This window comes from Bactrocera neohumeralis, chromosome 6, assembly GCF_024586455.1.
Source record: "Bactrocera neohumeralis isolate Rockhampton chromosome 6, APGP_CSIRO_Bneo_wtdbg2-racon-allhic-juicebox.fasta_v2, whole genome shotgun sequence".
Taxonomy (NCBI): Eukaryota; Metazoa; Arthropoda; class Insecta; order Diptera; family Tephritidae; genus Bactrocera; species Bactrocera neohumeralis.
In genome coordinates, this window is record NC_065923.1 from 80,656,710 (window position 1) to 80,671,797 (window position 15,088).

At 33.0% G+C, this 15,088-nt stretch overlaps 3 protein-coding genes across 8 annotated transcripts; 1 reads left to right on the top strand and 2 right to left on the bottom strand.

Annotated features, from left to right (window-relative positions):
* Positions 1-210: 210 nt before the first annotated feature.
* Positions 211-4,534, top strand: LOC126762149 (uncharacterized). Of its 3 annotated transcripts, none has more exons than XM_050478688.1 (6): positions 211-1,650; positions 1,709-1,818; positions 1,940-2,095; positions 2,156-2,316; positions 2,394-2,642; positions 2,696-2,819. In XM_050478688.1, exons 1-6 carry the CDS (start codon positions 327-329, stop codon positions 2,721-2,723), a joined length of 2,028 nt encoding a protein of 675 aa, XP_050334645.1. In that variant the 5' UTR covers positions 211-326; the 3' UTR covers positions 2,724-2,819. The 3 variants fall into 3 exon arrangements, with proteins under 3 accessions (XP_050334645.1, XP_050334644.1, XP_050334643.1); XM_050478687.1 differs by having other exon boundaries at positions 212-1,650; positions 1,943-2,095; positions 2,394-2,638; positions 2,696-4,534; XM_050478686.1 differs by having other exon boundaries at positions 213-1,650; positions 2,394-2,638; positions 2,696-4,534.
* Positions 3,453-11,459, bottom strand: LOC126762151 (protein kinase C and casein kinase substrate in neurons protein 1). Of its 4 annotated transcripts, XM_050478693.1 has the most exons (11): positions 11,315-11,459; positions 10,885-10,979; positions 8,837-8,943; positions 8,652-8,761; positions 6,822-7,159; positions 5,909-6,135; positions 5,725-5,845; positions 5,545-5,655; positions 5,309-5,484; positions 4,933-5,090; positions 3,453-4,840 (listed from the first exon to the last, which is right to left on the bottom strand). In XM_050478693.1, exons 3-11 carry the CDS (start codon positions 8,938-8,940, stop codon positions 4,728-4,730), a joined length of 1,458 nt encoding a protein of 485 aa, XP_050334650.1. In that variant the 5' UTR covers positions 8,941-8,943; positions 10,885-10,979; positions 11,315-11,459; the 3' UTR covers positions 3,453-4,727. The 4 variants fall into 4 exon arrangements, with proteins under 4 accessions (XP_050334650.1, XP_050334649.1, XP_050334647.1 ...); XM_050478692.1 differs by lacking the exon at positions 10,885-10,979; XM_050478690.1 differs by lacking the exons at positions 10,885-10,979; positions 11,315-11,459 and adding an exon at positions 9,394-9,623.
* A 1,166-nt stretch (positions 11,460-12,625) lies between these two features.
* LOC126762156 (peritrophin-48-like) lies at positions 12,626-14,479 on the bottom strand. The gene is made up of 3 exons (XM_050478699.1): positions 14,400-14,479; positions 13,689-13,783; positions 12,626-13,611 (listed from the first exon to the last, which is right to left on the bottom strand). The coding sequence occupies exons 1-3, from the start codon at positions 14,410-14,412 to the stop codon at positions 12,736-12,738; spliced, it is 984 nt and encodes a 327-aa protein (XP_050334656.1). The 5' UTR covers positions 14,413-14,479; the 3' UTR covers positions 12,626-12,735.
* Between the last annotated feature and the right edge of the window lie 609 nt (positions 14,480-15,088).

Genomic DNA, 15,088 nt, shown 5'->3' on the forward strand with positions numbered 1-15,088 from the left:
AACAAACTGTATATAATTATTTGAATCTATTGCTGCTGTAGATTGGATATATTCGATACCAAAAATACATTTTCCCCAAAAATATTCATTTGCATTATTATGTTGATTGCCAATGTGAGTAAAAAGCAATTTTCGTTGGCAATATTGCTCTGTAAAATTATCAAGATTACAACTATTGCCTGCGGAAACTAAATGTTTCGGCGAACGTCAAACATCATTTCTCATGAACCGATACTGAATCCCATCGCTTAGTAAATGTAAACAAAATTAATGCGGCATAATTACCAATAGTTTTTAAAAATATAAAACTTGATGAGTGACCCAAAATGAAACAAGAAAATTGTGCTGATAAAGAAACGATAGAATATACACACACCACTGTGCCTTCATCAATGAGAAGTCCTTATTGGAAGTATTTCGGATTTCCTGCTGATAGTACTAATAAAATATTGACTCGGCAAAAAATTATATGTACGATATGTGGTACTGCCATTACATACAACAAAAATACATCTAATCTTCGTACACATCTTATATCGCGACACCCTGAGACTCTGCATCAAATGCATAATCATCAAAGACAGCGGAACCCAGAGTTCTCTAGTAGTTGTGACATGGCTGATGCTGGTGAGTTTAATAGTGCCGCTATAATGAACGAAATGGGAAAGGATGAATGTAACTCGGATAAATTACACTTACATAGAGAAAGTAATAAGGGTGATCCTAATGTCAGTAGTCTATTAAAAATAAGACGTCTAAATACAACGAATGCACAAGAGCTTAATGTGGAGCTAATGGCTTCCAATGGTCTAGTAAGCCGTCCGCAGCAAAATGATTATAACCATGAACATACAGTAGATTTCTCAGCTGTTGAAATTAATTGTGGTTCTGATTATCACTCGGTAACACGCGACAACAAGGAAATCGACAAAGATATGCATGAAGCGATTACAGAAAATGAAACCAGCTATGAATTTTTAACTTCGGAAACAGAAAATGATTTGAAAACCGATGAAAATATTGGAATTAATTGCTCCAGTGATTTCAATGTTGGGGATATGAACCCCGACGCGGTTGCATTAACGGAAGATGAAGCAGTCATAATTGACAATGATATTTCTCAAAAACCGATGTTTGTATATTGCAGTGACTCATTGCCATGCTCAATTGATTTGACAAAAAAATCAAATGTAATAACTCACAATGAACTTCTTGTAAATATGTTGGTGTCTGATTTACTGCCGCTTAACGTGCTTCAAGGTATGGGTTTCAAACAATTACTTAATACGATAGGTTTTGTCAATGTGGATAAAGAGCCAGTTGAGAGCAAAATATTGGCCGATTATTCAAAAATGAAATGTGCACTTAAAAAATACATTGCTTCAAATTTGTTGCAACAAGATAAACCCTATTCATTCAGTATTGAAAACTTTAAAAATAATGAGGGAACCGACATAATTAGTGTTTATGTTAACTTCCACATTTTTGATATTGAATACAAATTTGAGAGTATTTTATTAGAAGAAATTGTTTGTAGCAAAAGTACAGATTTAATTCGCTCTCTACAAGACTTTGATCTTAGTCGTTGTGCAGCGATTGTAACAACTAACGCAAACAACTCAATTGTTAAGGAATTTGCACTCGCGAATGGTAAGAATTAGTGTAAACATAATTATTATTTAATTTACTTAATGAATTTTTTATATAGGTATCGAAATAGTACCCTGCGTAGGGTCAATGTTAACCCGGTGTATTTCTTTGATCTTCCAACAAGATGTGGTATCTGAATTATTTCAACAGATTTTTGAAATAAGTGAGGTATGAACATTTATGTATATTACGATATGAGTGTGAATTGTCAATAGTATAATAATTTTAAATAGTCTAAACATTTAAAAACTATATTTAGAAAACCCCTTATATCATTGATGTGTTTTAGAAGAATTTAAACTTATCAACTGTGAGATTATATTGCCCTTGGTGGAAACTGAAACTTCTTCAGGATTTTTTGGATAGTCCTTTAGCGGCAGATGAAAAGTACAAGAAAATTGTATCAGAACTGGGAAGTTTCATTACATATATTAAACCCTTAAAGGTACACGCATTCGCAGATATCTAATTTTCTTTGAATAAGAGTTTATCCCTTTTTAAATAGATTACGTTTGATACAATAAACTCGGAGCAAATGCCGTTCTGCACACTTGTGCGTCCGTTGGTAATGCAGCTATTCGATGAACATTTTTTAAAATTCAATACTAATGACAATGCTTGTTTGCAATCGGCGCAAAAAATTGTTAGTTCTGAGTTACGTAGTAGGTATGTGAAACAGTTGACAAATATATGCATATATGTGTTCAAAATATACTCTTTTGTTTTTGGATATTTAATTACAGCATCGCTGGATGTTCATTTTTTTCTGAAGCAGTGCTTTTTGATCCACGATTTCAACAAGATTTCATTCAATCCAGCCCACAGCCAACACTACCGAAACAAACCGATAGTTTTGGCAGCATTCATCGTACAGAAGTAATACTGTCGGTTTATAATCGGTATCCAAATTTGGTTAAGGAGTTAAACTTAAAAGTAAAATTGGAACAAAATCACATAGGTGCCTCGTCACAAGCAGTATCAAAATCATGTTGGTAATCAGAAGAATATGCGTATTTCTTTTAGTAATCTTATTTATATCTTGCAGGTTTACGATCGTTTTTCCAGCGTATTAGCAATACCGCCGGTGAGACGAATCTTCAAAACATTAACAACACACCTTCCAAGCAATCGCAGCCGAAAGTCGCTATGGATTTGGAATTGAATCGATACAAAGGCGAACAAACGTTAGATTTAGAACTATGCCCTCAAGTTTGGTGGCAAACACATTCTGAACGCTACAAATTTCTGCATAAAATCGCAAATTATTATTTGAGTGTGCCGTGTTTAACACCACGGTGGCTGATGAGCGGCCAAGAGGAGGTGGAAGTAATCAATAGAAGCCAGTGGTGGCAAAAAAGTAAATCACTGCAGTATCTCCACGCAGCAGAGAAGTGCATATGGTATTTGCATTACAATCGTAGTATATATAACAAAATGATGGCCCAATCAACTAAAAAGCAGTCTGCGTGAAAAAACTGAAGTTGGAAAAACTCGTATCATAATGATATATTTCTTTTATGTAGAACAATAGCTAATAGGGAGAACGCATTAGAATGGAAATTCAAGATATTAAATTTGGCTAAATCCGAGACTTTTCAAATCACTGACAATTGTCTTAGGCATATATTAATATATTTACGGAATTTTTTCTACTAAATAATTTTAATATATGTATATTAGATGTATGTATTAGAAATGTAAATGTGCTTTATTTTGGCCATTTTGAAAAGCACGGCAGGTTAAGAAAATAATTATTTATGTATTTCAAAGTAACGGTGGTTTCATTTATTCAAACAAATGAATTAAATAATTCTGTAGTATACATATATAAAATTGTTTATTTGATATTTCTTTAATTTTGAAATTGTTATAAGTATATTGTAAATACTTTGTTCTGGTATGTTTACATAGAGGACTGAAAATAATTAAAATTAGTATTCTATATTTGAAATTTGGCTTAATTGGTGTTTTCATCCTTAACAATTTTACGGCAGCATCATCCTTAAAAATTCTCACTAAATGTGGTACAATTTCAGAAAATGCAGAAAAGAAATTATATTGCTAATAGGTTTTCAATTCATGGTAACATGTATCATTTACATTATTTTATTAAACTATTTTTATTTCTGTATAGCCACAAACATACTATGTTGTTATTGTTCGGAGGATATATTGTATGTACTATATATGTATGTATATGCATACATGGAACTCGAAACGAACTTGGTAGAAAAGTAAAATATAATACTTTATTTTACGTTTTTTTTGTTTTGGTGATTTCCCTTTTCATATTGTGATTTTCTATATATTGTGCTCTATAAATTTCAGTTGCATTTATAAAAACGTTCAATTTCTATGAACAACAGGTTCATCAAAAAAAAGAGCGTCCAAATAACTTCATAGGTAACTAACGGGCAGTTGTTGCATGTTGATACAATTATATTTTCATGCATATTTTTTACAGCTAGTGGAGACTTTTACGATTTTAAAGAGACATGAACTTTTTGTTTACTGATAAATAAAAATCTGTCCTTATAACTTCGAGTTCCAAAACCTTTTTAATCTGTCAAATTTTAGTATGAGTTTTTTATATTATTTTGGTTTATTAAACCTTAAATTTTTTTATCCGTAAATGAACGGAACATCTTATAACGAATATGTATAAGTTTAATTATATTCTGGGCACTAGTTTGAAATTGGGAGAATTATTGAATTTGATCTTAAAATGCTTTCAGCTTGATATCGAGTAAAATCACATTTATAAATACATCTCTGCTAATATCAATGAGCTGACAAGACTTATTCATTGCTATTTGCTTTTCGCGAATTGTTCCAAACAATCGTTTAAGTTCTAAAGTATTTATATAAATAAAAAAAAAAACAATATGCTACAATCACAAAATATGGTTACAACGGTGATGTGTTTGAAATATTGCTTACTGTTTTAATCCAGTTTTTCATGTTCGCTTTTTAATGCGAAAAAAATATTTTCTATATATAAATTTTAAGTGTTTGGGGTTGAAATTAACTGTAACTAATAATTTTTTAATAATAATATTTTAAAAAATGTGTTATGTTTACGTATGTAGCGGTTCTACGTAATTTGCGGGGTAAAGGCCAACACGCCCATTCATGCGCCCTTTGCACCAACCTTGCTCGTCTTCGTCTTCTAGTTTCTCAAAGACCTCACCTTGATGATAAAAAACGGACATATTATATAATCATATGTACATATAAAAGGGGCATATATAGTCGTATGTATTTAAGCTCCAATCCTATTACCTTGTTTAAATGTCAGCTCATCATCTTCGGCTCCTTCGTAATCATATAAAGCCTTAACTGGAATACCTTTCTCGCCATTATCCACTAACACATTATCACCCTCATCCCATTCCTCCTCTTCCTCGAAGGGATTGACTTCGGGTTTGCCGTTACCGTTACTAATAGATAAATTGTATAAAATATGCTTTGCCTTACACATTGAAAACAAAATAAATTTAAAAAGGTTGCGCCCAACTCTCATTTGGCGACGTATACCTTTTTCAGACAGAAAATTACATCTTAATAAAGGTGACCGTCCTAGGTACCCTTATTATAATGGAACATATCGCGACTATTTTAAAAATATCTTATTGTATGTTAGAAAAAAATAACTTACGTTACGCTTGAATTGCGGTTATTTGTAGTTGAGGTTGTACTCAAACCTTTCCCGGGCCCCGCAGCTGTGGACCCTGTTGCCGATGTTGGGGAAGACGAAGACTCTTGTTGGATGGCCTTTCCACTACCTTTGCTTGAATATGATGCATTTTTCTTTAGGCTATTCGTATTATAATCCTAAAAGTAAATTTAGGGTCAACGGAAAACTTGTGCATATAACATAAATATTAAACATACATGTGGGTCTTCAGCGACTGGTCGCTGATTGATGAGTGTAATTGGTGCTGCCGGAAGTGCCTCCTTTGATTTGCTACCCTTTGCTATATCACGGAACTCTTCAGTATACTCCTAAATTTTTATGAACAAATTTTAATCAATAAATGAATATCCAGTTTTATGTAAAAGCCGAGTAAATACCACAAATGCTGGCCAATTCATAGCCATATTGACACCATGATTATTTGACCACCATTTGAGATCCTTTTGTTGGTCCGCATTATTTATGGTATGGTAGAATTCTTCATATATTTGTGGTAGACTATAATGTAATAAAATTTATCAGCTAATGCTTAATCTAGCTCCCATAATAAATAATACCTACCATTGCACCTTCGTGAGGTCCAAGCAGGAGTGTATGTTAAATAGGACCTCTTTGAAGAACATTAACCGAGTCCTCTCCATGGCTTGGCACTTTTCAAACACCGACGTCATATCCTCGATGTATACCGAATTATATTTGGTAATCTCCCCGATAGCTTGTTCGTATTTCTCTCGACATTTAGCCACTTGATCTTTAGTTTTTTGAACGCGATCATGCATTTTTTTTACCTAAATGAAAACGTTTTATATAGACATATACATACATTAAATTTTTAATTTGCCTTATATTAAAAATGTGCGATGTGAATCTCGTCAGATCAATGGAACTAACTTAAAGATCAGACAAATGCCGCTTTTCATAACCTCTTAAATACTCATGTTCATATATTAAAACAATACAAGTCATTGCTTTTGTCATTACTTTAAAACAACTTTTAAGGCGGTGTGTGTTGGTATCTGAGATAACCAGTTACTTATATCTTATTGTTTTTTATATTTTCACATTTCTAATCTATTACTCACGATGGGCATTGCGACATAATGTTAACGAATATGCGAATAAAAAATTATTCTTATCTATGGTAAATAGTTAAAGAACGCTGAAAAGCTAATTAAGTAACTTGCACACAGTATGTGTTGAATTGGAAGAAAAAAATAAAATATTTTAATTATATGTTTGAGAATGAAAGCCAATAACGGATACCATATCTAATTTCATTAACCAAAATAACCATTTTAAAGTTTCTATATACATTTTCGATAGTTAATGAACACGTTTTAAATATGTTTTGATTACTTTTTGTACTTTTAGTATTTGCCTCAAAGTCTGGATTTAGTGAACGTTTGTGGAGTTTCATCGTATACATGCCATCACTATTATCAAATCTGATAAACAATCTAAGATGCACACCTACCTGGTCTGGCGATAATGAGCTATCTGCTGTGGCATTCCGTTCCTGATTGGTGGCACTACGTTCTGTTTTACAAGCAGCGTGATAATCAGACTTTGTCTTCTCTACTTTAGCTAGTAATTTAGCCCAAGGTTTTTGAGCCTTCTTAAACATATCCTCCATATCCTTACGTTGCTTAATCTGCATTAGCGTATGATGGTAGTTGTCTTTCTGCCAAGATTTTATTTGGCTGTTTACATCGTTACAGAGGTTTTCTTTTATTTTTAAATGCACGTCACTGATGCGTTCAGCTTCCGTGAGTACACTTTTCCAAGCGGCTTCCGAAGTGCCATATTCGGGACCTAAATTATAAAAATTTAGTAAATATTTATAATTTTATGTTTTGCTACGAAATTTCAAGACAGTGTGGTCCCATTTAGTATATAAAGTCTAAAGTCCAAATGAGGTATTCAGATTTTCAGTATAAAACTAAATATTTCTGGCAATTATTAATTAGCTGTTGTTATACTGAGTTAACAGTCATTGACCGGATAAAAAATTCGGGTCTGTACCGGTTATCTAGACCCGACTGTCGTGGGAACGGCATTTAATCTCAACCCTTTAACACTCTCTGTGAAAGTGAAAATAGTCGGTTCATTTCCTTCTATACAATTAAGTACATGTGCATATGACTGTCTATGCTTTGTATTAGCAATCGATTTTTGAAACCTTTGCAATGATATTTTGCAGCAAAATTCAAACGTAAATTGGTCATAACAGACTCTGCGTAAAATACGTATGTATATAAACATTTAAACAACACAGAATAGGTTATTTCAAAAGCTTACGAACGAGCAGTACTACAAAGATACGATTTTGCATCTAGGATTACACCAGATCTTATCTCGTATATGCTAAGCAATGACAACATGCTTGATGCCAATACTAATTACATTCACATAACGATGACATTTCGCGAATAAACGTTTGAATGTTTACGCTAAAACTTGAATTGCTTCCAAAACATGAGCTCATCTGAACAATAAAAACATTTAGGCACAACTAAAGCGCGATCGCCTATAGAAAACAGAACAGGTAAGGGACGTATTTAATATGCATCATTTGTTTAGTATTCGTTTGATTACGGCTTTGTCGAAGGTCATTGTTTACGAATTCCATGCATAAATACTATATGTACATATATTCTGGTAACATTAGTAACTCAAACATTACAATATATTTTTTCAATATAAAAGTATGACTTATTCTCCATCACATAAGCTAAGGCTTTTAAGAACGCTTTCGATAGCGTTGTAAGACAAAAACAACATATACTGAATGACCGAATTTGTATCAAAGTTATAAAAAAAAAACCGCGAAATATGACCTAAAAATAGCAACATGTAGTAAAAATTAACAATAAAAGCAAAGAAAAGCCAACATAATACAATACCATTTTACACAACTAGCCTTAGTTACAATGAATACGTTCGAGATATATAGAGAATCTTTGCAGAAACAGCAAAAATAGCATATCAAATGTTTTGATTGGCAGTTCTTTTTTGAGTGCTCTACTTAAATAAGCACAAAAAACTACTAAACCGTATATAATAATCTAAGCATGTATGACACTTGGTATAATAATAGCAAACAATCATAGTAAGTGTTTTTATGTTTGCTCTCTGGAAGTATGTTCACAGTAATGTCTACAGTTAAGAGAAATACCTTAGCGCTACCGGAACGATAAAACCTTTTGTAGTAGGACCAGATAATTTTTTCCAGTTAACAAACGCATACATAATAAAGTATCCGTTTACTTTTGTTATGCTAATAAATATAGTTACATCCAATTACCTTTTTCGATTAGCTCTCCCCATTTTTTCGACCATGCACGCAAATTCTTCGCATATCCTTTTTCAATATCGGCACGTTCTTGTATAAGTGTCTGCAAATCATTGCAAAGCCTGTTAAAGCGAAAGCAAAGTTGTGAGTTGATTGAAAATAGTAGAAAGTAACAATGACGTATCCTTCTAACTCACTTGTAGCCATCTTCAATTCGTTTAGTGGTGCGCTTGTAGTTACCAGGCTCCCAAAAGGAGTCACTACCAGCCTGTAAAAGGTGATCATCGCTGTGATGCGACATGACCTAAAAATGTACAGAAAGATTCTAGTGAACATTTTTTTTGAAATTAATTTAACTAATACACATTTTTCGAAGCACATTATATCAAATAAATGCTGGTAACTTTGCGATATGCGCTATCTCCACACTTTATTTGCGATTTAAATTTAACATTTAACTCAAACCGGACAGATAACTAAACGTACTACAATTGTTACACGGGCGTGACGCTCATAGATATGTAAGCATTAGGTAAATATATCTCACTGACGAAGCTACAGCTGCAGCTACAATATTACCGAACGACGGGATCGCTATTTTATGTCAATTAACTGCGCTCGCACTTATAAAAAGAGAGATCAATAAAGAGCGCTTTGCTTAGCGTTTGGACGAGAATGTAAATTTTCCATATACGGTTGTTATTTGTGTATATTATTTTCTGCTTAATTTGTTAACTGATGAGCATATGCTTACATAAGAAAGATTAATATTTTCAGCCTTAAAAGCGGTAAAATATATACACATATGGCACCTGACGCGACTGTATATTTTATTTTAATATTTCGATTTACTTTACGTTGTGGCGAAACAAATAAACGAGGAATATAGAAGAAAATTTCTTTGAAATGGAAAGCGAAATAAAAGTTGAAGATACTTTATGGTATGCACGCGTCGGGTTGGTGCCCCAAAACTTACTGACAGCAACGATATCATATGCGAATACAAAAAATCGCAGCCGATGTAGTCGTGGAATTCTTGTTATTTTTCTATTACTATGTACTTACCTGTCTAACGTATACTTAACTCAGTTGTATACACACTGCTTTGACTTTGGGCTTCTTGTTTCGATAAAATTGCTGATAGTAACGGAATACTCTTTCCAATACCTATTCTCTTATATTAAGATCTCTTTTAAATAACTTAAAACAACTATGTGTACAAACACTGATTGATGTATTCCAATACTTTGGGGAGCATCTTTTTGTGCGCTTCTAATTGGATTGACATATTGGCACATTTTTAATGATACTAGTACACATTTTGAGTTGATAACATATGTATGGTAAACTAAGAATGTTCGATGAAGGATAGTTAAAGATGTTCATACCTATATACACATGTATGTACATTGCAAGTAAATTTAAATTGGCGTTAGAACTTCAAATTAGAAAAGCAACAAGTCTGAGCAATTTAGTTTGAAACATATATGTACAAATAAGTATTCGACCAAAGCCGGCTTCCAGGTAAAAATTCGAAATTTAAAGAATTTTGAGAATAAACTAATCTAATTGGACAATCATTGGTTCTACGCTACAGGGGTACTGAAAAACTGGAAAAAAATATCCAGCATTGTTTCTTTATATTTTATTTTATCAGTTGCTTTATTTAATCTATATCGATTTTATTAATAAAGATTTTATGATTTTTGAAAACAAAACTTTATCGTGTATCCACATTCAGTTAAACCATATTTTGTGATTGTTGTTGCATCGTCAGAAAACATTCCTGAAGTAACTCGATTAAGAACCCCCATTTAAATAAATAAATGTTCTTGACAAATATTTGGTAGAGGCAAAAAAGTTTTATGTTTTGTTGTTATGTTGAAACTCTTATGTTTCAATAATTTACAAATTACCCGTGTTCGGGTTGTAGATTATAAATCTTATTGTATAAATTTTGGGGAAATGATGTTTTTCCATTTATGTAAAAAACATCAACATTGTTTATGAAGAACAGATTGAGCAAATTAGAGACAATGATTTCTACACTGCAAGCATTGATATACATACATAGATAAACATTTCATTTTTACAGGTTTAAAATTGACCATTTAGTAAAATATTTTTATTCCGTATACCTAAGTATCAAAATAATGCAAAAAATCGCAAATAATAAGGAAAATTGTGTACAGGCGTCTTTGGAAAGGAAACAAGATACGGGCTGTAGTGAGAAGGGTCTACTTACTTGAATCCACTGAATTCTAAATACTTTGTGGCAATGTGTTCCAAAATGGAGTAGCAGCAATATTTTTTTATATGTTAAAGACACTTGGATGGACACTGTTGAAAAAAGGCCGCATCAATAATTTTAGATATTTTCTTTCACATACATAAATGAATGAGTAACACTGCAATAGACAAATCTACAGCCTGAAACGGTAGCAATATGTCGATTTATGCCTAATTATTCCTTGCCCACAAGGTTCTTCGCAAGTTTAGAAATATCCATATTTGTAAATAAGCAACTATATTTATATTTTGTAATGAGTTAGTGACAAGAAACACTCCCTAAAACAACAGGATCTCGCTTTCTATTTTTCACAACTTACGTTCCGTTTTTGCGTAAAAAAATTATTTGTTTGTCTGTTGAAAAAACGATTGGAATTAATATTTACCTACTAACAAACACACAAAGTAGTTGCACAACAGTTATAACTAAAATAATAACACTTATTTTTTCTAAAATATATGCGAAAATCTGCGAAAAAACTCACACGCGAGCACAGAAACGACATCGACCGAATTTCACAGCAATGAAAGTAAAGAGTTGCCAGTCGGCAATATTTCGACGCACACATTTAAAAATGCATTTAATTTTATTTAAATTATAAACATGTACTGTTAGTAACCTAATACAATTCTTATATGTATTAACAATTGATCTTTCATACATAAAAGCCTCATAAGTTGCATGTTGTATATGGGTAGTTTCCGCGGAAGTTCCTTTAATGTACTGAAATTTTGAGGGACATCGCATATAAAAACAACACGATTTTATTCAAATTACAAATACCTACGCAGCAATATTGCTAGTACTCTGCAATATGAACGTCAATAATTATTGCCGGCGGAGACAAGGCATTAAGACTTTATCTTTCCGGCAACATTATAGTATTCCAGGGTTGATCAGGAATCAATAATTTATTTAGATTACGACAATTTTATATACATATGTACATATGTATATTCCAGAAAACTTGTTAATGCAACTTTTAATTTAAACAAAATTAAAATGGCTATGCAAGCAAAGTGACAGAACCCATACATTTTCTTTTCTTATATTTCTATGGAAATTAGTAGAAATGACTTTTGAAAGCAGACAAATGTTTGTGAACGACTACCATTAACACGTTAGTAAGTTTAAAATTTAGTGAGGTCACCTCGTGACTTTCAAATCACATCACATCGAATCACCTCAGTACTGGCTAGGGTTGGTGCCTGCTTTACTTATAGAGCCAACTGACATTCAGCATTCTCTGCAGTCACCTCGTGACATACATACATATCAAATCAAATAGAGACGCGAGAGTCAGCTCAGCACTGACCAGTCACGGTGCCGTCTTTACTTACATACATATATAGAGCCAGCTGGCAGCCAGCTTACCCTGAAGTCACCTTATGACTTCCAAATCAAATTACATTACAGCATGAGAGTCTCCTAAGCACTGGCCAGGCACGGATGCTTAGCTTCACGTGAGGTCACCTAATTCCTTTCAAATCACATCACATCGAGGTGTGGGAGTCACCTAAAAACTGGTTAGGCGCAGTGCCTGCTTTTCTTTTATGTGCTTAGGTCAACTGCCAACCCTCCAAATCATGTCGAACAATATTCTGTTCTGTACTTTGTGGTCTTCTTGCTAATTACGTAAGAGACGTAAAGTATAAAGAAGCTGATATTAAATAATTAATAAATAAGTTACCACAAGTTGTATTATATATGAAATACCATTGATATTTCCTTTATTACCTCCACAAATACTACAATTTAAATGAATGTTTGCGCAGATTACAGGGATTTATTACAAGGCGGGCAATGCTATTTTCCATCGCAACATTTGTAGGTAATTAAAGTATACACACAGGCCTGCGACTTTTCATCAAAGAACTTATCGCCACTGCACCGCTTCTTTTCAATTTCCTCACCATTTTTGCAAACCGTATAGCTTCTGCAATTGTCGTCAATAGTTTGAACATCCATGTCACCCCGACCTTGGCATCGATTATAACTGCAATCCGATTCGGTAGGATCAGTACATGATGAGCTTGTTTGGTCGAATAATTTGCCAGCTGGACATTGCATAAAGATGGGGCTCAAGTCATTTTCCTTTCCATAATCACGACAGTAAAAATAGCCACGACATGACACACCATCGGAATAGAAACCTTTGCGATTTTTACAATCAAATGTTGGCACGCAAGGATATTCCGGTAACTTTGTTCCACAGGCACTAGTTTCGACATCGAAGTATTTTGTGCATTTTTGGCTTACACTCTTGCCATTTTTACATTGGTAGTAAGTACTGCAATCTGTTGAATTACGGTAATTCGTGCCGTCCGGTACTAAGTCACAAATTTCTGGTATAATATTACAATAGTTCACATTTTCAAAATCGCACATTGATTTGGCTTCATTGAAGTAATAACCATTATCACAATAGCCCTGCAGTGGTTGACCATTGTCACAGTAGAAATATCCCTTACAAGTAGATGGGTCGGTTATCCATTTACCATTAATATTTAAGCACCGATTGCGGCAATAGTCGTCAACATCAGAAAGTTTGGCTTCTAAGACACAACTTTGTGCGCTGCGATCAAATTTTTGCAGAGATGGGCATGAGTACATAACACCCGTAGAGTTGGAACAATCTATATATTCTGTGCATGAGCCGGGATTTCGAATGCGCGTGCCACTCTAAGGAATTGTAACGACATACGATTTTTGGATATTAACTGAGAATATAAAGCATGTATAAAAACATTTATACATACCTTGAAAAGACTACACAATTCCCTTGGATCGGTTAATGTGGTTACACATGCGCCAAAGTCATTTAGGTAGAAGAGCAGATTAAGTATAAGTAACGCTGTAAATTGTATAAACGTAAGTAAGTGCACAAGTGCTGTTGTGTTAAAGTCGTATTATCGTTTACATTTCCTTATCACACAAAAGATTAGAGAAAAATTTACCGATCGTGAATAATTCGACGCTCCAAGCGTAATCCCAAATTATTTTTATTATATTTTATTTTGAAAAAAATGTTCAAAAATATCTTATTTTCTGTTAAACAAAGAAAAAAAAAACAGGAGAATAACGAGAGATGTATTAGAACAGATCGACTTTTCTGAACAACTTTGCCTTAGGGACTTAGTTTCTAAAAACAGTGTCGAACCAACAATTTTTAAGGCGAAATTTATGAAATCTGAAAATTCGGTTGTATGGGAGATCAGTTATTCCGACAAGTGATCAATAGAATATGAAAATGCATCTACGTATTAAATTTCATTAAAATATCTCGAAAGGCAAAGTTGTTCAGAATGATGCTTCGAAAATTTCCCACATACGCGATTTTTCCATTTTTTGGCTCCCTGTAAATCAAGAAGCTCGAATGTGTATAGCGTTGAGATCTCTGAATATCTTATGCACAAATTCGTTCGATTTGGTTTTAATAACTTTTTTGTAATCCATATTTTGAAACTTACACTTTTTTAACATTTTATTAATTGCATTAAATATCAATTAACAAGTTAAGAAGCTATTTTACCACAGTCCACCTAAGAACTTTTGCTTACGATGGTCACTTGATACTGGAATGATTTTTCCTACGTGTAGCACCTTTAAATACATACGTCCGACTCTTACTAATTTTTCTGGAACATGTTCGTATATGTACATACATATGCATATATATTATGTGTTAAGCCCGTGTAGTGATTAAGAAAATCTGACCATCCACATATGCATGTGCATATCTTAGTATACATACATACATATATAAAAATTTGTATACATATATTTCCTTCATTATAAAACATGGATGTATATGGCACAATATAGTATAATATTAAAATTTACAATTGGACATATGGGCGTATGTCAAATATACATATATATGTATGTTTAGTATCTTGAGTGAGTGGTGTTCGTTTTAAATTTATTGTTTAAAAGAATTTAGATAATCCTTTTATAAACCGATAACTGAGATTGTAAGCAAATGGTTCGATAACGTAATACTAAATTTAAATTGAAAATATCCTATATTAAATATTTTTTCGATTATTTTCCAAAGTACGCTCGCACAGCAGATTATGTGTAGATTAGGGTGTTCGTTATTACCCAAGTTAATTTTTTGGCGATTCAGCCTTTACAATAAAAAACAGTGATCCAACGT